The 23134-nt window shown below is 43.3% G+C and overlaps 1 protein-coding gene across 5 annotated transcripts in view; it reads right to left on the bottom strand.

The window, feature by feature from the left end:
* CA10 (carbonic anhydrase 10) overlaps positions 1–23134 on the bottom strand; it is a 509308-nt gene that overhangs the window by 434642 nt on the left and 51532 nt on the right. The window contains exon 1 of one of the 5 annotated variants that reach the window (XM_053298315.1): positions 6949–7060. The exons of 3 other annotated variants lie outside the window; for them this stretch is intronic. In XM_053298315.1, coding sequence (XP_053154290.1) covers positions 6949–7045 — 97 coding nt within the window. In that variant the 5' untranslated portion in view covers positions 7046–7060. Of the gene's footprint in view, positions 1–6948; positions 7061–23134 lie in introns of those variants that run through there. One more of the 5 variants, XM_053298323.1, reaches the window with a different exon arrangement.

Genomic DNA, 23134 nt, shown 5'->3' with positions numbered 1-23134 from the left:
TACCCAAGCAGATTTGTGTGAGGGAAGGCAACTCTTAACGAACTCTTGATCGAGCCATTTCAAAGTCTAAACTAGCATCACGAAATAAGACCAGAAACAAACTAGTAACCAATGGGGATAGTAAAAGATCAGAGCGATCTGAAAGATCTACTGGCTCCTGGCCACTGCACAGTCTGCACCATTCCTTTACCCATCTTACCTTCCATTTCCTACCACTCTGGATTTTTCCCCAGTCAGTCCGCTTCACAAATCTCCTATCTTTTTCTAGGACTTGTGTGAAATTTTTACCCTAGCCAAACTGCCAACTTTCCAATCTGTCTTCCACAAGGCAAAAATAGACAACCCTACAGCTTTAGTCCATAAGCAACTGGAATGTTTGTGAACCAGCTCAGCCAATCAATCTACTGCAGAGGCTTCACTGCCACAAGCACAATAAAAGATAGATTGAGACTTCATGTAGCCAGCTGAACTCAGCCATTTAAGTGGCAACCAATGACAGCCAAATAGGACTATCTCTCAGGGCACATCTGCTTCCTCATTGCCACAACACTGTTCTGAATTAAATACCCTGGTACACTCTCCACTCCATGTTTGGGCACCTCTCACCTCTGCCCCTTTCCTCCTGTTTCTCCTTTGGCTAGCATGATGGCCAATGTTTTCTCCAACCTTCTGCACTTCACTGTCTAGGAAGCTGTGCAGCCTCCTCTATTGACATCACAGTACTGCCAGTCACCCTCCCCTGGCACTGTTGTTCGGATGTTGCTTCCAGTGCCAAAGTATCTGCTGGAGCTGCATTGGCTGGTCAGGTAAGTGTATTGCTGTTCCCAGCCATCCCCAATTGCTGACAAATGAGTAGGGATGTGCATGGGTCCGGACTGGTCCGGACCGGCACGGGGGGGGTGGTGTCTACCTTTAAGGGCGGGGGGGTAGAACTTACCCCTCCCGCCGCTCTTCCCCCTGCGGCGCCGCGTTTAAAATTGAAGTTTTCGGGGCGGTAGCGTTCCTCCCTGCCACCCCTGCCCCCGTCGTTGCCCAGAAGAAGCTGTAATAGAAGCACGCATGTGCGCACGCGCCGGCGACAAGCGCACGCACGCCATGCCATGCGCATGCGTGCTTCTATTACAGCTTCTTCCGGGCAACGATGGGGGCAGGGGCGGCAGGGAGGAATGCTGCCACCCCAAAAACTTCAATTTTAAACGCAGCGCCAGAGGGGGAAGAGCAGCGGGAGGGGTAAGTTCTACCCCCCCGCCCTTAAAGGTAGACCCCCCCTCGGTGTCGGACCGCCGGACCGGTCTGTTTCCGAACCGGTTCAGAGGCCTGCAACATGGCCTCCAAACTGGTTCGTGCACATCCCTACAAATGAGTGGCTTGAAGCTTCACCCTGCAGAATCAGATAAATGATTCTGAATGGTACCCTAACGAGCTTACTCACATGCATGCAACATTATCATGATGCTGAGAGAAAAGCAGTACATACACATCTTTCTGTTGTGCCCCTAGTCCTCCTACTGCCACCACCCGACTCTCAACCATTCTCACTCTAAGTAAATCAGGTTACTATTTCGGAAATATAACCTGTTGTGCAACACCCATTGAATGTTGTATGCTTATCATTCCAAGCTTCCAGCAGAAAAAGGTTCCCTAGACAAAGCTGATGTTTCTTCTGATGCAGAATTTACATCTTGTCTTTGTAAACAAAACAGCAAGTCTTTATCTCTTTAATAAAAACACAATGTATTATTTAGAATAGAGCAGAATCAGATACAAGGAAAGAAGCAGGGGATAGAGAAAGATAAGAATCATCTGCCTTCAGAAAGTGTGATTCATCTGGTAATTTCCTATGAGATTTTAAAGTGCTGCCATACATCAAAACTATATAATTAGTTTTGCTCCTTTAAAATGTCTTCAAATAAAATTGTATTATTTTGTTAGGCAATATATTTTAGAATTCCCTAACAGTATAAAGCGGCCAGCCACAGTCAGTTCCCTGCAACTAAGGCCTGCTCTTATTTGAGCTATATACCTATGTCTGGTCTGTACCACTTCAGGCACAGCCTACTCCATTCAAAAAACATTACCTGCACATAGAAAACTAGTATACCAGGAAAGACAGGTCTTTATTCCTAGCAATTGGCTTCTATGCATAAAGAATGTTTTTAGAGCACTCCATCATGTGAGCCCCCATCTACAGCCTGAAGTGTCTAGATACTATGGCTTCATACAGCTGCAACTGTCCTAACTCCAATCAATGTATAAATTTCAAACTACAGCACTGCAATTGAATTATTGCAAAAGGCTCAACCAACTTCTTTAGGGTGAGCTCAGAATAAAAACAATTCATTTATACTGAAGTCAACATTTACGTACTCTGGCTTAAGCAGATTAGATATCAGTCTTGTTATTAAATAACACCCCAGATTACATCTCTACAGGACAGTTCATACTATCAAGAATAGGGTAAGAGAAGCCTTCTACCCTAGTTCAGGAACTGTGCATGCTCCCAAGATTTGATCATCTGTGAGTTAAAAACAAGATCACAGAGGCACCATCCGTGATAGTGTGCTAAGCAGCAGCTGGATGGGAGAATTTTCCTCCTACCTTGTTAAAGACCTGGATACAGCTACTGGGTAGGGGGGAGCTCCTCAACCCAGCACACGATCACGGATGGTGCCTTTGACCTTGTTTTTAACTCGCAGATGATCAAATATTGGGAGTATGCACAGTTCCCGAACTAGGGTAAGAGACTTCTCCTACCCTATTCTTGATTGTACGAATGAGTCTAATCAGCCTACTTCTGGATCAGCAGGGAATTGGTTCTTCCGGTGCTCTCCATCCCAGTGTTCAAAGACACAAACTATTCTCCATTTGGGGGAGTGTTCTGTTGCTATTGTTGTCCAGATCAGTACATCTTTCCTATTCCAAGCTCTCTCTCACAGGATGCTCACATAGAAAAAATAAAATTCTCTTTTCTGGTGTTCATCAGGTGACTAGAGCAGAGGATATGACTAATGTTAATACACTTATTCATGGAGCCTGAGAAAACTCTCCCTTTCATATATAATACTAGAACTTGGGATCATCCTGTGAAACTGGCAGGAAAGTCAGGACAGACAAGAAGAAGTACTTCTTCACCCAACACATAATTAATCTATGGAATTCACTGCCACAAAACGTGGTGATGGCCACTAGCTTAGATGATTTTAAAAGACTATTAGACAATTCATGGAGGACTTGGGAAGCTGCCTCATACTTGGCCAGGCCCTTGATCCATCTAGCTCAGTACTGACTATACTGACCAGCAGCAGCTCTCAAGGTTTCAGGTGTCTTTCCAAGACCTACCTGGAAATGCCAGGGATTAAACCTGGGACTTCCTGCACGCAATGCAGATGCTCTACCACTGAACTGTTCAATGTGCTGCCTCCAAGTTCAGAGGCAGTATGCCTCAAAACAAGTCACTGGGGAGCAAAATTAGGAAAGGGATATCTCCTTCCCACAGGAATCTGGCTGCCCACTGTGGGAAACCAGGTGCTGGAATAAAATGGCCTTGGGTCTGATGCAAGTTTTTCTTATGTTCTTACATTCTAACATATCCTGGGCACACATGATTGTGTTCCTCTTTCCCCCTTGCGTTAGCCTACCTGTCGTGCCTCAGATCTGGATGCCTGCTTTTTCTTTTTATCCATGCCTCAAGATTGGGGGAGGGCCCTCCATCCTCTGGACATGTGGCCCAAACACCTTCACCAGGAGCCAAGGCAGTCACTCTAGGCACATCCTTCCCCTGGTCACACTGGGTGCTTTCTAACCCCTCTTAACATAGCCCCATGCATCTCACACAATTTTGCAGGAGGCTTCCAGCCTCTCACAAGATTGTATTCTGATCTCATGAGAGCCCACATATATTAGGTGTGGCCCCATTGTTCCTCCCACTCTTGTCTGTTTGTTTGTCATATTTTTATACCGCTTGATATGTACATCTCTTGGCAGTGCAAAAAATTTAACACACTATAAAAGAGTAAAAACATTTAAAATTTCACAGAAGTAAAGACAATCTCATAAGATAAAAACAAATTAAACAGTTAAAATTAATTTCAGTTAAAAGCCTGAGAAAACAGGTGTGTCTTGAGCGTCTTGTTACCCTGCTAGTTGGATGTACGAAGTGTTGCAGGCCCCACCACTCCCTGTTGTCTTGTTGTGTGCCCAGGCTGACAGTGAGTCACTGACAGACGTGCAACTTCCTTCCTTCCAAGTCTCACTTCATCTTGCCAGGCCAGCAGCATGGAGCCAGGGCATCGTCTGCCCCTTTCCCGAGATACGAGAGATCGCCAGTTGACCTTTGTTTGCCTTACTTACAATTTGGAAGAATGGGTGCTGTTTAGGGGTGGGTAAGGACTACTCCCTCACCTGTGTTTCAGACACAAGTGATTATTCACCAACAGACCCTGGGGCAATTCACATGACTGGGCAGGCGGGCAGAAGAGAGGGTGATCGGAGGAGGCAGAGGCAAGTCCAATTCACCTTCCTCTCAGGCAATCACTGAAATATTTCTGGGAGTGCGGACTGCACTCCCGGACTATCTATGCAGCATGGAGCTGCGCAGAGCTCCGGAGGCCGGGATAAAACATCCCACAATGCACTGCATGACATGTGTGGTGCATGGTGAGTTTCCTGCAGGAGATGGGCATCCTAGGCTGAATACAGCGCCAGCAAACACACATTGCCGAAACCTGGGTTAAGGGCTTGCTCAAGCCTTTAACCCTGGCTGAAAGTCAGGTTAAAAAGCTGGGCTAGACAGCACTGCCCCACTGGGATCGAGCCCAGAGACGAAAGTTTGGGTGGTATACAAATGTGATTGATAAATAAATAAATAAATCCCAGTGGGATTAATAATAATAACAACAACAACAACAGCAAAATTAATTATTCAGACCTGTAGCTCTGATATAAAATGTGGCACTTGAGAGGTACTCCAGAAATTACCATGATGACAGCATAAATATTTAAGCAAGGGGTGAGAAAGGGTGTTCTACATGTAACTTGCTTAGAATATTTTGTGGTTCAATCTCTAAAAATGCCTGAGACTGTGGGGCTATTCTTACGATCACAAAAATCGGGCTAGGAAAATCCTAGCCTGATTTTTGTGATCGTAAGAAACACCGAGCTCGCAGCCGAACCGGGTGGTTCTGGAGCGGCTAACCCGCTCCTGTAGCTCACCCCTTAGCCCAGGTTTGCAGAGCGAGCACTCCACAAACCCGGGCTATCTGCTCGTGAGTAGCCGCGCCGCGGCTCCGCATCGCAGCTACTTGTGAGTAGACCCCCGGCCGGGAGGCTTAAAAGCAGCCTCCCAGCTCGGGGGTCTCCCCAGTATGCCCTGCGCGCATGCACAGGGCATACTGAGACTTCTGGGGGCCACGCGGCCCTCGAGCTCCCCAGCCCCCGCCGTCTCCGTCTCGGAGCCTGCCATTGTGTGGGCAGCCGATCTGGCTGCCCAGGGCTCCCTCCCGACTCGTGAGTGGGGAGAGTGGGCTTAGCCCGCTCTTCCCGCTCACTTCCCAAAACCAGGTCTCACGGATCGTGAGACCCAGTCCTGTCTGTGAGCAAGTTGGTCTTATGAGAGTTTCACATAGCTGTTCCTGTGTGCATGCCACAGGCATTATTTCAGAATTACAAAATGCAATCATAATCATTTTAAAAATTCTTATTGCTTTCAGTAGGAGTTTAGTTTTAGCAAATATACATTTAAAACTTGGAGAGGAGAGCTGGTGCAGAGGAGAGCTGGTCTTGTGGTAGCAAGCATGACTTGTCCCCTTAGCTAAGCAGGGTTCACCCTGGTTGCATATGAATGGGAGACCACATGTGAGCACTCTAAGATATTCCGCTCAGGGGATGGAGCCGCTCTGGGAAGAGCAGAAGGTTCCAAGTTCCCTCCCTGGCTTCTCCAAGATAGGGCTGAGAGAGATTCCTGCCTGCAACCTTAGAGAAGCCGCTGCTAGTCTGTGAAGACAATACTGAGCTAGACAGACCAATGGTCTGACTCAGTATATGGCAGCTTCCTATGTTCCTATGTAATAATAATAATAATATACCTTATAGGGTTGTTGTAGGGATTACAAAAGATAATTAATGTGATGTGCTTTGAAAATCTGAAAGTATACACATGCTAAGTGTTGTAGCACATACAAAAACAAATGCTATTAAAATACACTTCCATATTATATTATTGTGAATTTTGCCACTCCACTTAAACCTCCTTGTTCCCCCACTGCACACACCCAAAACCATGACACTACATTCCTCCATGGGAAGCTCATTTCTTGACGGTAAGGATCACTGTGACATCTGAGAAACTCTGAAGCAAGAAAAATGGAGCACATTGCTCCAAGTGAAAGTAGAACCTGTCCCAGGGGGCTACTGCGAATTGATGTAGAGTTGTCTACTGGTTCTATTTGTAAATCTCTGTCCAATATATTTCAAAAAATATTGCAATTAACATTGTGCTTGTCCACAAAATATCTTAAGCTACTGTAAAACTGCTGCCCATGCTTACAGTACAACATAAATCATTATGTATAAGGCATTCAAGGTTATGCTGCCAATGAAACCTACTACATCTTCCGCAGTACAAATGACCACAGGGGACTGGATTGTGGGGACAGAGGGGAGGGAAGAGAAAAGACAAGCAGGGGGATTATCAAGGACTCAGATAAAATGCTTTCGTCAAGAAGGCCAGATTTCTTTGCTTCAATCGTGTTTTGCTCCAACATTAAGTTAATACTTTCCAGTTTCATAAATCCTTCACTTCCACCATCTCAGAATGAATGCAAACATTACAGCTGCTCTAGCATATATACTTGTCTTCTCTCTTTGTCTTATTTTTAAAAAACCACATACACACAGAAGCCATTCACACAACTGTGTGGGCAGGCAGGGGGAAAGGCTGGTCCAACTCACCTTCCCCCCAGACAATCGATGAAATGTTGCTGGGAGTGTGGACCACGATCCCTGATGATCCATGCTGCGTAGTGCAGAGCTCTGGAGGCCAGGACATGTCCTGGCCTCTGGATATCCCACAATGCACCGTGTGACATGCAGGGATGCCCCATAATGCACTGCAAGACATTGGGGGACTCCCCCAGGAGATAGGAGCGCTAGGCGCCCGTCTCTGTGGCTGCTGGGGCTAAATGCAGCCCCAGCGAACACACAATCCTGGAGCCTGGGTTAACAGCATGGCCGAACCTTTACCCTAGCTAAAAGCTGAGTTGAAAACCTGGGCTAGGCAGCGCTGCCCCACCAGGATCGGGCCTGATCCCAGCAGTTCTCACACACAGGCTAACCCAGGCTGAGTTTACAAGCAGCTCCTTTAATACAGGATGTTAGCTTAGGAATCATCCAAGTTCTGTGCTATAGATACCCAACTAAATAATATGATCTCTAAAATATTGGTATACACTGTTCCCTCTAACAGGGATTCCCAAATGTTGTTGACTACAACTCCCAGAATCCTCAGCTGCAATGACTTTTGCTTGATGATTATGGGAGATGTAGTCAACAACATCTGGGAATCCCTGTTAGAGGGAACACTGTTGGTATATCTCATAAAATTAAACTAACATGGGACCATCAGCGACATCTAGAATAGAAACAGTCACTCAGCCACAATCTACATCCAGTCCTTGCCAGTATTTGATGCAGCCCCCGCTCCTCCCCAATTCCTATGCCAAACTGACTTGTCAGGTGCTACTCTACACCTGTCAGGCATTCCTCCAAACATGAGAGACACATAGAGCCGGTTCAGACAAGCATGGCCTTCCGTACAGGATAGCATCAGAGCCACACTAAGAACATGCCCATCCTGACATTTCTGGCGGACATGCCACCTCAATCTCAGCACATCCTCTAATCGCATAAGAGGGGTGTTCAATTGAATCACCCTTCTACACGTACTCCAAAACCCCCGAAACATATTTTAAAAGTAACTTAAAATAATCTATGATCAAACACAACATTAATTGCTATACCTTTTGTAATATATTGGAAAGAGATTCAGAAACAGAATCAGCAGACATCTCTACATCAATTTGTAGCCCTCCTAGGACTGGTTCTGTAAATTACTACATAACCACCTTTTTCTTTTGGTAGATATGATATCCAGAGTTGAGTGGGGGGCACCTGGCTTGGTTATGCAGAAGTAAGGGGAATTTACTGTGCAGAGAGGCACTTTCCTACCCGCAAAATTGCAAGTGGGTAGCTAGTGATTTGGTGGATATGATTCCTAAAGTAGGGCAGGGATGGCTGGAATTATTCACTGGGTGGATGATGGTGTGTCGAAAAGCATACACAGGCTCAAGAAAAATGCACAGATGTGTTGAAGTGGTGTGCACTACAAGTGCAAACAAGAAAAAACTTGAATATGTGGCCCAACTACATTCCAAATTTCAGCAGCTACTGCTGAACTTCCACCGCCACCACGAATTATTTATGTGGATATGCTTGCATTTATGCACAACTGTTACTCTCGCAGCTGAACAACATTTTATATTTTTTCTATAAAAAGGCAGGAGGTTTTAGACCCAGTCAATCCACAGAAAATCACTACTTTGTACTTGATCTCTGTATTTTGTGCTTGGCTTTTGGTGCATAGATACACACATCTGCAAACAAACAAACTCTGCAGGCCACATTTACTGACATCTCATCTGCATTTGATTTAGGGCCAAAGTACTTTTGACATTAAATGTGTGTTCTGTCCATGTGCTTCCAACTGGAAGCACTTCTTTTTTTGACAAATATGGCCATGCTATGGGAAACAGATAAAGCAACATATTAGAAATCTTTTTTCCAAGGTAAACACAGGACTAGAAGAACACTAGTGGGAAGAAAAGTGCAGAAGTTTCTGGAAAAGATGACTGCAGAAGTTTCTGGAAAAGATGACTAGCCAGGGAAGAAGTGAGTTCTACCAACAAACAATGAGGAGAACATATAAAAGGTACTAGGGAAAATGACTAGCTCATGTGATAGTCAGCTGGCTGTTGACATTAGGAACTTGCCTGAGCTACTGAGCAACCTGAAAAGCAACCCCAACAGCGTCAAATGGCAGGGCTGCGGTGGAATGACATAACTTCCAGGCAGCAGCATAGCACTCCTTCCAAGGAAATACCCCAAGTTATTGTTTAACTTATTTCAAAACTGAGCATCCTGTCTTTTTCCATCATGGATTCAAATGCACCTGGTTTTCAAATCATTAAATTACAATTACAGTTTAAAACTGAGATAATATATATAAGGAAGAATAACGTACAAAAACAGTGGTTTGGATAATGATTTCCCTAGCAACTACATGATTAAGGAGAAAGAATGCATTCAAAGCATGCCCATCTTGACGTCCTCCCAGCACCTTCTTTCCCCCCAATGTGGACCAATTTAAGGGGGTAGATATCACCTGAACTGGCTCACTGCTTACAAACATATCTGTACAAGCAGGTCCTTAGGGGAAACAATTCATCTAGGTCAATGCCATAAAAGGCCTTTTGGCACCATTTAAAAAAAACATTTTACATCGGTGATATCACTGAAAATCAGTTTGTTTTGTCAAAGATTTTGGATCAAAATATCCCTATACTGCTCCAAGGCAGCAGATAAACTTATATAACAGTTTAATATTATGATTCATCAAGATGGACACAAACCAGATAATTAAAACAAACAAACAAATTAATGGTAATTGGAAGGACAACTAACCTGAGACTGGTAAAATCTTTCCAATATTCAAGAACTGTTTTCTCCTTTAGGTAGCATGAGTGGTAAAAATAACACAGAAGGCCGTGCAATAGGGATGTGCACAAACCGGTCTGGCGCCTCCTTAGAGAAGCGCCAAACTGGCTTGGACATCTGCAGCTGAACTGATTCGGCGGGGCAAAGAGCAGCTCCCTTAATAAACAGGTAAGCAGGTCCATTCCTGATCCACCACTTTTCCAGGTGTGGCACTTGCCGCGGCTGTCCGAGCCCATTCAGGCACAACCCTACAATGCAGTTTATGCTCCAGTTTTCTAGAATGTTCTAGCTCTTTCTATTTTTGTAGTTAAACTTCTTTCCAAGATCATTTTACTACACTCTGGGCATGGCACAAGACAGATATGCTGGACGTTATGCAAAACAAATGTGAGATACTTTTGCTTTCCTGAAGTAGTCTTCTGAGAACAAAAGTTAGGGAAGCTCCACTGTGGAGAAGATGGAGAATCATTCCATTATATACCGGTTTTAAATCCAATACATGTGCATAAATAACTACTGCTTTGTTACTGGGATCAATACAACTAAACTATGACTTCCTAAGAAACTCTTGGGCCTCTGAGATTAATACAGTAGTCTCCCAGAGCCTTTCACAAGTAGAATTGAAATCCAAGGACCTATTGCAGGCATCAGCATAAATTAAACCTCAACAATAATGTCCTGCTGCAAGACACAACTGCAATTTTGTCTCCTTGTTATGCCCCATAGGCATTTGAAAAAAAGTCATAAATTAGGAATTTACTTATGTGATCCCACACACCATGTTCAGATAATATCTGAAAAGGACTTCTGAGCTGAATCATTTATCACTGCAGATCAGGAACAACTGGAGAGAGAGAAGTTAAAGTTTATTCTGGTAAGACAATTAGCCTTGACTTTTCCTTTATGTAGCCAACATCCTAAGTAATAGGATAATAGTAATAGCTATGCCCTTCCGAGCAAAGAAAAGTACACAGAACTATCCTCCCTGCTTCAAGGGAAGGCAATTTTCACCAATCCCCCCTTCCCTCAGAAGTGATCCCTGTGACCCAGAAGAAGATCTCCAAGGACTGTACAGCACTCAGAAACCTACTTTCAGGCAGCGCGAAACACTTTTGGAGGAAAGAGGGATCCATGAAAATCCTCCTCACTCCCCCGCCCCCACAAGCAAGCACTCAACTTCAGAAGCAGGGATGCTAGTGCTGTGCATATGCTTTCTTTACTTTCACGGGTGCATTAGGATGTCAGTCAGTAAGGTCATTCACACAATCAAAAACTGTGTTCCACCTGGGATTGAGATCTGTGTGCTTCCAATTTCTGCTTATGTGGAAGGAGGAAAAGCTACCCAGGTTTTCTCTTACCTTGCTTCCACACAATTGAAAATTGGGAGCACACATAGCTCCCAAACCCAGGAAGAACACACTTTTTGATTGTGTGAATGACTTCAGTATCTTTTATTTATTAAGGAATACAAATAATAAACTTACAAAGATTGTGACTGCTTTTGCATAAGCTACTTCAGCCAGACCAAAAGCTCTTAAAAGATTCTGAAATGGTTAGCTGAAAAGAAATGGGATAATATGAATGGTCAACTGAGCCTGGTTATTGTTATTATACTGAGCACATGCGCAGTATATGCACGGTGCTCTTGTTTATTCTTTGCTGTACTCTGCTGCATTTTGGTTTCTCCTTTTATATGCAATCTGATATGCAATTAAATATCAAATCTTTATATCTTGTTTGTGAAAACCACTATGGCCTAAGGCTACCACAACAAATATATTTCACGATCCATGTAGAACATCAGCATGTGGACCATGCATATGCTACTGGGTGCAACAAATATGCACAGCTGTTTCACCACATGTGCATGTGGCTCCAAGCTGTGACTGGCTGTGCTTTATGCTATGCTTATATGCTGCTAAGTTCACAGCCCCAAATGCAACCACATGCCAAGGAAAAAATGACCTCTGTACATTAATGGTTGTACTGAAGAGAAAAATTTCAGTGTGGGTGTAGCTTTTCTATTTCCATTTTGAGCAGCAGCACCTATCAAAGTCCCTCTACTGTGCCAAAATATGCAAATCCCTTCCTTCTTTGCATCCGGTCAGCCTAAACAAAACTCATCCACCAAACCTCCCCAAAAGCAAATATTACTGAGGAAAAGTAACCACTGTAACCAATGCATGAAAACAGTGACACAGAGGTGAAAGATGAAAGACAGTGTAAACTGGCGCAGCGGGAAAATGCTTAACTAACAAGAAGAAGGCTGCCGGTTCATATCCCCACTGGTATGTTTCCCAAACACCTATATCGGGCAGCAGCAATATGGGAAGATGCTGAAAGGCATCATCTCATACTGCGCAGGAGATGGCAACGGGAAACCCCTCCTGTATTCTACCAAAGAAAACCACAGGGCTCTGTGGATGCCAGGAGTCGTCACCGACTTGAAGGGATGCTTTACCTTTTTAACTGGCCAAAGTTGGGTCTCATTTTGTAGAGAAATGTTTGAAGATCATAAATTCATGCATGTTTAACCAATCCTTTGGCCCTATTATTGGCCAGGGAGTCAGAAATGTCTAACAATGCAGCATTCATTGACTACAATGAACCAAGATCAAAATATGGGTAGGAAGGAGAAAGAACTAAATTACACTAAATGTGTATAATCTTCCTAAAGAGCGAAATTTAAGGCTCTATTTTTCTCCAACTAGCAAGTTTTTTAAAAATGAAAATGTGTGTGGGGCGGGGGGAGAGGTTTGAGCACTATGCACACCATAAATAAGTAATAGGCCTCCATGACAGTTTTTAGGAACCAAGTAAAGACGTGGCACTTCACCCAAGCTTTTAAATGAAAAAAAACTTTTTTACTGCTGCTGATTTGTGTTTTATATATTACTGTTTTTATAGGACACACACACACACACACACACACACACTTGTGTATTTTAATTGTGCATTGTTTTAATTACATTGTAAACCACTTTGAGATTATTTTAATGAAAAGTAGTATGTAAATCAAACAATAAATAGTAATTCTAGAACCATAAAAAGTGCCTACAGTTTTTTTAAAAAGAAATAGCCAAAGAAAAATGTAAACCGTTGTAAGCAAGACAGTTTCTGTGACATACCTTTTACAATAACATTTGTTATAGTGTAAATGTTTCTTCAAAAGAATCAGCTTCTTGTTTGGCTTGAACTTGCTCCATGCACAGTATGACACAAAGTGGTCTGTTTTCTATATTTGACTGCCAACTCCAAGGCCATAGCCAATATTCTACATTGAACTACAGAGGAAGGCTATTTCACAGGAGCATGCAAAACCGAGCTAAGGGAGCCTAGCCCAGTTTCGCACACTTTTGTGAACCACCGGAATCACACCCAATCCCAGCGGATACACGGCAGCAAAACCGTCAAAGTAACCACCTAATTAAACGAGGTTAAGGGAAAGAGAGCTCCATTGACCTTGTTTTTTTAATTGTGTGCAGGGTGGATTTGATTTAAATCAAACTGATTTAAATCACGATTTAAATCACTAGCAGGGTGGATAAAAATAAAAAAAATCCGATTTAAATCAAAAAAATCCGATTTAAATAAAAAAAAATTATTTCACAGGAGCATGCAAAACCGAGCTAAGGGAGCCTAGCCCAGTTTCGCACACTTTTGTGAACCACCGGAATCACACCCAATCCCAAGGGGAAAGAGCGACTTTGTGGGAATATAAATGTGTGTGCTGATGTAATGTTATGCATTTGTAAAAACCATTATTCCGTACAGGTAAGAATAAATGAAGAAAAAATAACTCAGTGCCAAACCTTAAACACGAAGTGTCTTTTACAGAAGAAAAAAACAGTCATATGTCCAAGAATGTGCTAAATTTGCATTTCATTGCATTAAGAACAGCAAGAGATGTCCAAAAATGGTGATTTGGTTACCAATGAATTTTACACGTTTCAGACACTATCTACAATATTTAAGGCTTGGGTTTTTTTAAATAGTCCTATAGTAGGAGATGTTCTCTTGCCTATATCAACTTTTTAAAATGTCCATAGCTTCAACCATTGAAAATGTAGTAACACAAGTTAATCTGTTACTCTTAATACTTAATACTGCCCCAATGTCATAGAACTGTCCCCGTATCTTCTTAGGATACTTTACCCCCTCTTCAGTGTATGATTTGTCAAATTTTGATGAATTTAATCTCTCACTTACATAAAGATCAATATTATCAAGATCTATCCTGCCACAAGGTAATTAAAACTTTTAAATGTAGAATTTTAATCAAAGATACTGTGCAAACAGAGAAAGTTAAATGAAACCAATATGTAGATTTTAAGCAAATTAATCAATGCAAATTTAATTAGGTGAACTACCACAGTATAGTAGTAAATGGACAAATGAATAAGTAAGTGCTGTTTAAAGAGAGAGAAAATGTAGGCAGGCCTCTCAGCCATTTTTACATAGTCATTCACACTTCAAAGTATTAAGGATTGTCACTCTGCAAAATGAAAGAGCACTGTTTCTTGTCTTATTATTATTTCTTTTTCACACAGTCAGACAGGTGTTATTGACTGGTTTGTTTTATACAGACATCGAGTCCTTCCCAAAGACCTGGGATGGCTGAATTTTATTATCAATGTTGTTGCTGTTATTACAGATAATGTCGCAGAATACAGGCTGTTCCCAGTAAAGTTCCTTTTTGTAATTGGCTGATGGTGATTTCTGTGACCCCTATGGTGTTGAGGTGATCTTCAAGGTCTTTTGGAACTGCACCTAGGGTGCCAATTACCACTGGGATTACTTGGGTCTTTTTCTGCCACAGCCCTTCAATTTCAATTTGTAGATCTTTGTATTTGGTGATTTTTTCTATTTCTTTTTCTTCTATTCTGCTATCCCCTGGTATTGCTATGTCGATTATTTTAACTTGTTTTTCTTTCTTCTCAACTACAGTTATATCTGGTGTATTGTGTGGCAGATGTTTGTCTGTTTGTAGTCGGAAGTCCCATAATATGTTTGCATCTTCATTTTCTACAGCTTTTTCAATTGTATGGTCCCACCAATTCTTGGCTACAGGTAGCTTGTATTTTTTGCAGATGTTCCAGTATATCATCCCTGCTACCTTGTCATGCCTTTGTTTGTACTCAGTCTGTGTGATCTTTTTACAACAGCTGATTAGGTGGTCCACTGTTTCATCTGCTTCTTTACAAAGGCAGCACTTGCTGTTTGTGGTGGATTTTTCTTCTTTGGCTCTTATTGCATTTGTTCTTAGTGCCTGTTCTTGTACAGCCAGTATTAAACCCTCAGTTTCTTTCTTCAAGTTGCCATTCTTAAGCCATTGCCAGGTCTTGGTGATGTCTGATTTTCCACTTATATTGTACAAATATTGACCATGCAGGGGCTCCATTTTTCTGCTCGGTTCTTGACTTGTTCTTTCTTGTAGGCCTGCTTTCTTTCTTTGGTGTTGAATAGTTTCTCGTTCTTGACCATCTGAAGTGCATCTTCTTCACTGTCCTTGACATATTCTTCAAGGCCTCTTTTCTCCTCCTCTGTTGTTTGATGGACTTGCAGCATTCCTCTTCCACCTGAGCTGCGAGGGACATCACTGCGGGGGTGCAGAGCATGATTGATGGTCATGATTTTCCTGGTCTTACGATCTAGCATCTCTAGCTCTGCCTGGGTCCAGTCTATTATTCCTGCAGTGTATCTGATAACAGGTATAGCCCAGGTGTTTATGGCTTGTATGGTGTTCCCGCCATTGAGTTTGGACTTGAGGATTTTTCTAACTCTCCTGATGTATTCACTTCCTATTTTTCTTTTCACTTCAGTGTGTGCAATGTTATCAGCCTGGAGAATGCCCAAGTATTTGTAATGTTCTTTCTCTTCCAGTTTCTTGATCTTGCTTCCATTGGGTAGTTCTATTCCTTCTGTTTTTGTTGTTTTCCCTCTGTTCATTATTAATGCAGCACACTTGTCTAGTCCAAACTCCATTGCTATATCGCTACTGAATATATGGACAGTGTTTAGCAGTGATTCGATTTCTGACTGGGACTTTCCATACAACTTCAGATCATCCATGTACAGCAGATGGTTGATTAGACTTGATGTTTTAGATGTTTGGTATCCTAGGCCTGTTTTGTTTAGTGTTTATGAAAGTGGGGTCATGGCGATTACAAACAACAGAGGGGATAGTGAGTCCCCTTGGAAAATGCCTCTTCTAATGCTAACCTGTCCAAGTGTCTCGCCATTGATTGTTAACTGTGTACTCCACATGCTCATTGCTTTTTTTATAAATATCTGAATGTTTTTGCTGACACCAGTTGTTTCTAAACATTTTAGTATCCATGTGTGAGGCAATGAATCAAAGGCTTTCTTGTAGTCAATCCATGCAACACTTAGATTGGTTTTTCTTCTCTTGCAATTTTCTAAAATCATTTTGTCAATCAGCACCTGGTCTTTTGTGCCTTTCCTTTCTGTTCAACTGGAAGCTGTTTGTTAGTTAATAAGTGCTGCATTACTTCATCTGCTATTATTCCAGTTAATAATTTGAACATGGTTGGCCGGCAGGTTATCCGTCTATAATTACTTGGAACTGCACCTTTTGCTGGGTCTTTCATGATGAGATGAGTTTTCCCACTTGTTAGCCATTGTTCAATATCACCTCCTTGCAAAATGTGATTGAACTGTTTTGATAGTTGTTTATGAAGGCTTGTTAGGTGTTTAAGCCAAAAGCCAAGCCATGCAGTATTTTTATTATTATTATTATTATTATTATTATTAACAGAATTTGTATAGCACTTCTGAGTGTTCAAAGCACTTCACGTGTATTATCTTCTTTAAATCCTTACAGCTACCCTATAAGGCAGGGTGCTCAACTTCAGCCCTCCAGCTGTTTTTGGACCACAACTCCCATAATCCCCAGCCACAGTGGTCTACAGCCAGGGATGAAGGGAGCTGTAGGTCAATATCTGCAGAAGAGCCAAAGTTGAGCAGCCATGCTAAGGAGAGTATTATTAAACTCCGTATCACAGATGAGGGGCTGAGGCTGAATGGCTTCCTAAAGCAACTAAATACATAGACTCATAACAAAGGCAAGAAGTGAACCAGGGATTTCCTGATTCATAGCTCAGTCTCTCAGCCACTATGCTACACCACATTCTCATCTTCCATTTCCCCAAGTACAAGACATTTAAATGCAGCCTTTTACAGGCTCAAATTCCCATGAGACGAAATGCTACTCTAGTGTTTTTACAGTATCTGTTCATTTGCAACTATGCAAACAGACTATGGGGGGAGCCAGCAGGAGTGCAGTAATAGCCTACTTTAAATTGTATTTTAAATTCAATTCCTCTAAAGCAATATGTATTTGCAGCCCACCAATGATGCTATTTAGCAGCAAGCAGAAAAACCAAGACTTTTCTCTACTTTCCTGGCTCCATTCTAAACTATTTTTCTCCTTAAAAACAGATGGGTTCACTTTAGCCTCTAACTCCAGTTGGTTGGTATGACCTGAAAATCCCAGTGCCTTGGAGCAGACACCAGAAATCCAAGGCCATTAAACGAGCCATAGAGCTCTGCAAAAGCCTGGAGAGATGGCAAGGACAGCTCTGGGAGGTGGGGGACATTGGTGGGCAAGCGCTTCCCCCAATGTGGCTTAAGGGATATGTGGGACACAGCTCAATCACCCATAAATGCATTTTGCCCCTTCTGTGCTCCCCCTCAATTTTTTAGTGCTGCCTCTGAGAGATGGCGATCTCTTCAGCCAACAGCCATAATAATAACAGCATGTCTGTAACAGTACTGTATTAATTTCTGACATTTTCCCTCCACAGATCGTACATTTGATATAATAATGCATCCAGATTTATGGGCATTTTTTTATTCCAGGGCACACAAGCAAACACTTCAGCTGTGGCTACCATCACGTCTGTTTCCCAGCATTTGTTTTGCTCTCTATATTCTTTTCACACCTTATCAAGAGCTGCAAATTAACTTATCAAAGGCTTTTTCTCTCTTGGCTTTTTCTCTCTTTCTCTAGTTAAGGTCTTCTCTCTCTCCTCTGTACCTTCTCTTACTTTCTCAGAGTCTAAGCCATTGGGAACAGATATAAATGGCAAAGGTTTGTGATTACATAGCTGATTATTGTTTGCTTAGCTGATTACTGATAGTGGGGGTAAGCAACTGCAGCTGCCTGCATGCAGCTGCTTCTAATAATTTTTACTGCAGACTGCTTATGCTTCTATAATGTGTAAGAAAGGCTCTTTGCACATGATCAGAGCCCTCAATTACTTATTATTCAAAGATTGAGTCCTACAGTGAAAACACTTTCTGGAGCAGAGCCCTGGTTTAAATTAAACTAGGGAAAGAGGGGAGATAGAGACATCTACCTTCAGCAGAACCTTGCATGTTTTTCTGCTGTAGACAGGTGTCCATTTCGGTAAAAGGGGCAGAGGGATTTCTTGGCCTATCAGAATATTTGGAGAGGTGCAAGCAATGCCAGGATGGCCATCGTTTTCATATATTATTCCTCCCTCTTTTGTGAGGGAAAGGAGATGAATTAATCTTTTGCAGTTACATTAAGGTAGAAATAAATATCAGCGGGGTTTCCCCTTGGGATTGTTCAATCCTGTAATCGAAGAATATTGAGTTTGGATGCCTGTGGTTTTTAAGAGTCAGATTTTTTTAAAAAAAACTTAACACAATATTTTAATACACAAATATATTTGGGCAGATGGGCTACTTAACTTTTATTGACTTATTTGCAATGCTGGGCAGGAAGGGGAAGCGAGACTCTTCAATCCCCTTTGCCACCCCATTCAAACTTCATGAGCCTTCTCTGAGCATTCAGATAATAGTCACTATCTAATGCAGAATTTACACATGCTCCAAAATTCTATGAAAATAAATGAGACTCCAAATTGCATAGATACCAACCAAAACATTTTAAGATCCTTGTAAAATAATATAGCATCTTAAGGAACGCTTTGGTAAAGTTTCTATTTGAGAAGTCTCCTAATTTCAGAACATAAAGCAAGCTATGGGTTGAGTTCAGACACAAATATAAAAGCAGAAAAGTAGGCCATTAAAAAAGTGACAAAGCTGGTGGAGCTATTTCTCCTTCCAGCTGTAGAGTTTCTTAATGCCAGTCAGTTTCTTACTGCAAGGCTTCTCAAGACATACCTTTAATGGAGCAGAAAAGATAGCCTGCTGGGGGTTATCCCCTGCCTTTCCATTCTCTTTGGGCCAGACTGAAATTGTGTTGAGTAGCAGATTAAACAGTGGGCAGTTAAAAAAAAATCAATAGATTTGTTTGCAGAAAGGGGAAGTAATCTATACAATGTCTTGCAACTCCCTCTTGAAAGCATCAATTTCAAACTCAAACCCATCCCCATATCTTGGTTTAGAACAACAACAAATAATGGTTTAAAACTTTTCAGAAGAAATCCATTATTGGATCCCAGAAACTGTTTCATTCCACGTCCTTCAGAAAATTTAAGCAGAACCTTGGTTATGTTCATTGCACAACCCTGGAATCATGGCCTTTCACCATGTGCATTGTGTATATGCAAGCTGGGATTGCTAGTGTTCAAAATGAGAAAATAACAAAAGCCCAACTCACATAGACTGGTAATACAAAGGAGAGGGGATATAGCTTTGCATCCTGAAATCTTCAGGTAGGGCTGGGAAAGATTCCTACATGAAACCTTGGAGAGCTGCTGCCAGTGTAGACAATACTGAGCTAGATGGACCAATGGTCTGAGTCAGTATAAGGCAGCTTCCAATGTTCCTGTGAGTTATATTTCCAATGATATACAGGATAACAATGCCTAAAGCCCATAACTGGATTCCAGTGCCTTCTGTCCTACCAGTATCAAGCCCAAAACAGCAATATAGTATATGACCTAGTGTGCCATATTTATAATGCTTGACTTCAAAAAGATGTTTTCCAGAATATTTACAGTTGGGGAAAAAATCAGCCAATATGTTTCAGAGAAGGCCATGGATCTGTTTTAAGAGATTATAACTGTAGGTTTAACATTCAGATTTAATCTTAACCAGGATCTTTTAAAAAGATTTTAAAATTTATTTACAAAAAAAATATGAAAAGCAATTTCAAATCTGAAAATCTGATTTTTAAATAGAAAAATAATTTATTTTTATCTACTCCGAACAGAGGCCGCAAGGGGAGGATTGCACCCTGTGTCCCCCTTCAAGTATGGTCTTTCACAGTTCTCAGTATTTATGTTTCTGGTGAAAAAACAAACCCTCCCCATTTCTGCCTTGCAATTTTAACTGCTCCTCAGAGATTACTTCTCTTGCCCATCTGTCCACAGTTGTGTTTATCCATTGAGCTCAAAAATATTCATGCCCTTCCCCCTTGTCTGTATTTGCTATCTGAGACATCATTCATGTGTCTCTGTCACTGTAATGCTATTCTGTTATTTGAGGAGTATGCATTTTCCATTCCAAAACAATCCCATCCCTGCCTGACAGTCTGACAATATCCTTGGCTGAGAAAGATACTGCTTTTTCTACCTTGAGGAGGTCTGAGTTTGGTTGGCTTCCAAGCAGTCTACCATATAGGTCAGGGGTGGGGAACCTTGGCCCTTCAGCTGTTTTTGAACTACAACTCCCATCATCCCCAGCCACAATTGTGGCTGTGGAATGTGGGAGTTGTAGTTCAAAAACAGCTGGAGGGCCAAGGTTCCCCACACCTGATATAGGTAAATATACCTTTTCCCCTGAGTAGGAGATCCTCAGAGAGGGTGATGAACTGCGAATGCTCGAGACAGAACTGGAATCACATGATTTGCTTGTAGGCGTGGTTGCCTCCCAACCCCAGTTCCAGTTCTGTCTCGCTTGGGATAGGACGTATTTTGGAGAGAGCTCTGGTCAGTCTTTGTATCAGATTTCCCTGTCTATGCCTGCTCTTTGTCTTGGCTCTAGTCTCCTTCGCTTCTGATAGTGTGCAAGGGTGGGAAGAGAGCAGTTCTCTATCAGGCTATAAATTTCGCTACCCAAAAATTTCTTTTTTATTTCGATTCTGATTGGACAACCACAAAACTTGTTTTCAATTATTTTTCCCCGTTTTCCTCTACCACCCTATGGAATCGGCGCACGCCAAGAAGATCATGCAGGGCTCCCTTTCAGAGAGCGTGCAGCTGCCGCAGCACCTGGCCAGCACACTGCCTGCAATGGCTTCTCAAGCCTCCCTTTCGGGGCTGCCCACAACGGCTTCTCAAGCCTGCCTCTCGGCGCCAGGCACTTCTGCCCCTCCCCCGCCATTCCCCGCCTCAGCCAACCAGTCTCGGGCTTCCATGACTTCAGGGCAACGTTCATCTAAAGTCCTCAAGAAGTCTAAACATTTGAATGACCAGCCCTCCTCCCCAAAATAGAAGCAGAAACACAAGGACACTTTATATCTGGCCGAGGCTCGTAAACGGCTGAGCGAGCGGCTGCTTATTCAGGCAATTTGCCGCCGCTCGAAAACTAAGCGGGCAAAAATGGCGCCAAAACGAAGGAGCAGTTTAAGGAGGGCTCCAAGCACACGCCGAGAGTTGAGGCTGGGGACCGGAGCCCGGTGGGCGATATTCCGGCGCCAGTTCCTCCCCCTCATGGGGACGCAGCGGCTGAGGGGGAACCGGCTGGTCCATGCATTCCCTCCCCGCTGCAGGACCGATCGCGCGCCAATTCTCCTCCCGTGCAGCCTCAAGAGAATCAAACTGTGAGTAGGGACCCCTTTTCGCACAAAGCTACTCAGTGGCTCAGGGACTTTTTTTGCAAGGGAATTTCAATTAGAGCTACCTGAGGCTCCAAGTAGTTTACAGGGGGATCAGTCCACCCTTGCTCCTTTAGGTGCTATTGCTTCCATACCCCCTGTGCCAGACATCCCCCCCACTACCAATTCAAGGGGTTAGAGAGCGCAAAAGGACCAGGAGACCGGGCAGTGACCGTCTTTCTTCATCTTCTCCTGCCGTAGGGCCACCCCCCTGTGGGAACGTAGTCTTTTTATACCTAGACCTCCTGTCCACAGAGCCAAATGCAGGCGCAAGGTTTACTCCTCCTCACCATCCACTTCTCCTGGTAGGGAGTGGAGACCATCTAGACCGGAACCACCTGTGGTCCCTGCTCCCACCCCACCTCTTCCCCCTGTGGCCCCAATTCCACTCCCCACGCAGATACCAACCAGATCTTCACCTCCGGCGGGTCCTCCCTCCTCATCTGGGGAGGATTCCTCGCACTCACAACCAATTATCCCTAGGGATCCCGTAGATTCGGGGAAGGAAGAGGGAGAACTTTCAGAGGAGGAGGTGACCCCTCCCATATCTAATTCTACTAGGCTTTTTTCCTCCACAGGTTTTGAGATATTGCTGGCAAAGGCAAAATGCACAATTAATTATGTCTCCCCTTCAGAAGCCACCTCTTCAGCAACGACACTGGACCAACAGGTTTTTCCACCCTCTGACCCAGTGACCCCAGTGGTGCCTTTTCCTCCTCTATTTCATAGGGTGATGTGTTCCGAGTGGCAGCAACCCATATCCTCCAAGCCCATCGACAATTTGCCAAAAAAAGCATTATCAGCTACCATCAGAGATATCCAAGCTTCTAGCCACTCCTAGGGTAGACCCCCCAGTGGTCCAAATGGTCTTGGGGGCTGTAGTACATTCGGAGAATCAGGAACAACTTAAGTCTCAAGAAGACAGACGTTGCGATGTGCTTTTTAAAAAGGCCCACGACACTTCCGCTGCCGCCATCAAGATGGTCACAACTAACTCCATCTTTGCTTAGGCGTCGGTATTATGGGCTAAAGAATTGGTCAAGTTGGTTCCCCCGGAGCTTTCTAAACTACGCCTGGGCATAAATAAAATGGCCAAGGCCGTGGCCCTAACCGCCGATTCCAGTCTGGACATCATCCAGCACTCATCTAGGGCATTGGTAGCCGGAGTGGCCATTCGCAGGACCCTGTGGCTAAAGTCCTGGAACGTTGATTCCAAGTCCAAGTTGGCCTTGACTTCAGCTCCATTCATTGGGTCGGATCTTTTCGGTCCAGCACTGGACCTGATTCTCATAGACATGAAAGATAAGAAAAAGGTCATGCCATCCACACATAAGGATTTTAGACCTTCTCTTCGAGGTTCACATAGCTCCTTTCGCCCCTTCAGGCAACAATTCAACAAATCCTACCATTACAACCAATCCTATCAACCCAGGGATTTTTGCTCCCAGACAACGAGAGGTTTCAACAGACCTCAGTGGAGGCAGCGATCCCGGGGCCCAGCGCGCGGAGCAACCTCCCATCCCTTCGCCCCCTACTATCGACATCAAAAGCAATGACTCCATCCCAGTGGGTGGGAGGCTGTTGCACTTTGTC

This window comes from Hemicordylus capensis, chromosome 2 (assembly GCF_027244095.1).
Source record: "Hemicordylus capensis ecotype Gifberg chromosome 2, rHemCap1.1.pri, whole genome shotgun sequence".
Taxonomy (NCBI): domain Eukaryota; kingdom Metazoa; phylum Chordata; class Lepidosauria; order Squamata; family Cordylidae; genus Hemicordylus; species Hemicordylus capensis.
Note: the sequence above shows the minus strand (reverse complement) of the source record. Positions and strands in the feature narration are given on the sequence as shown.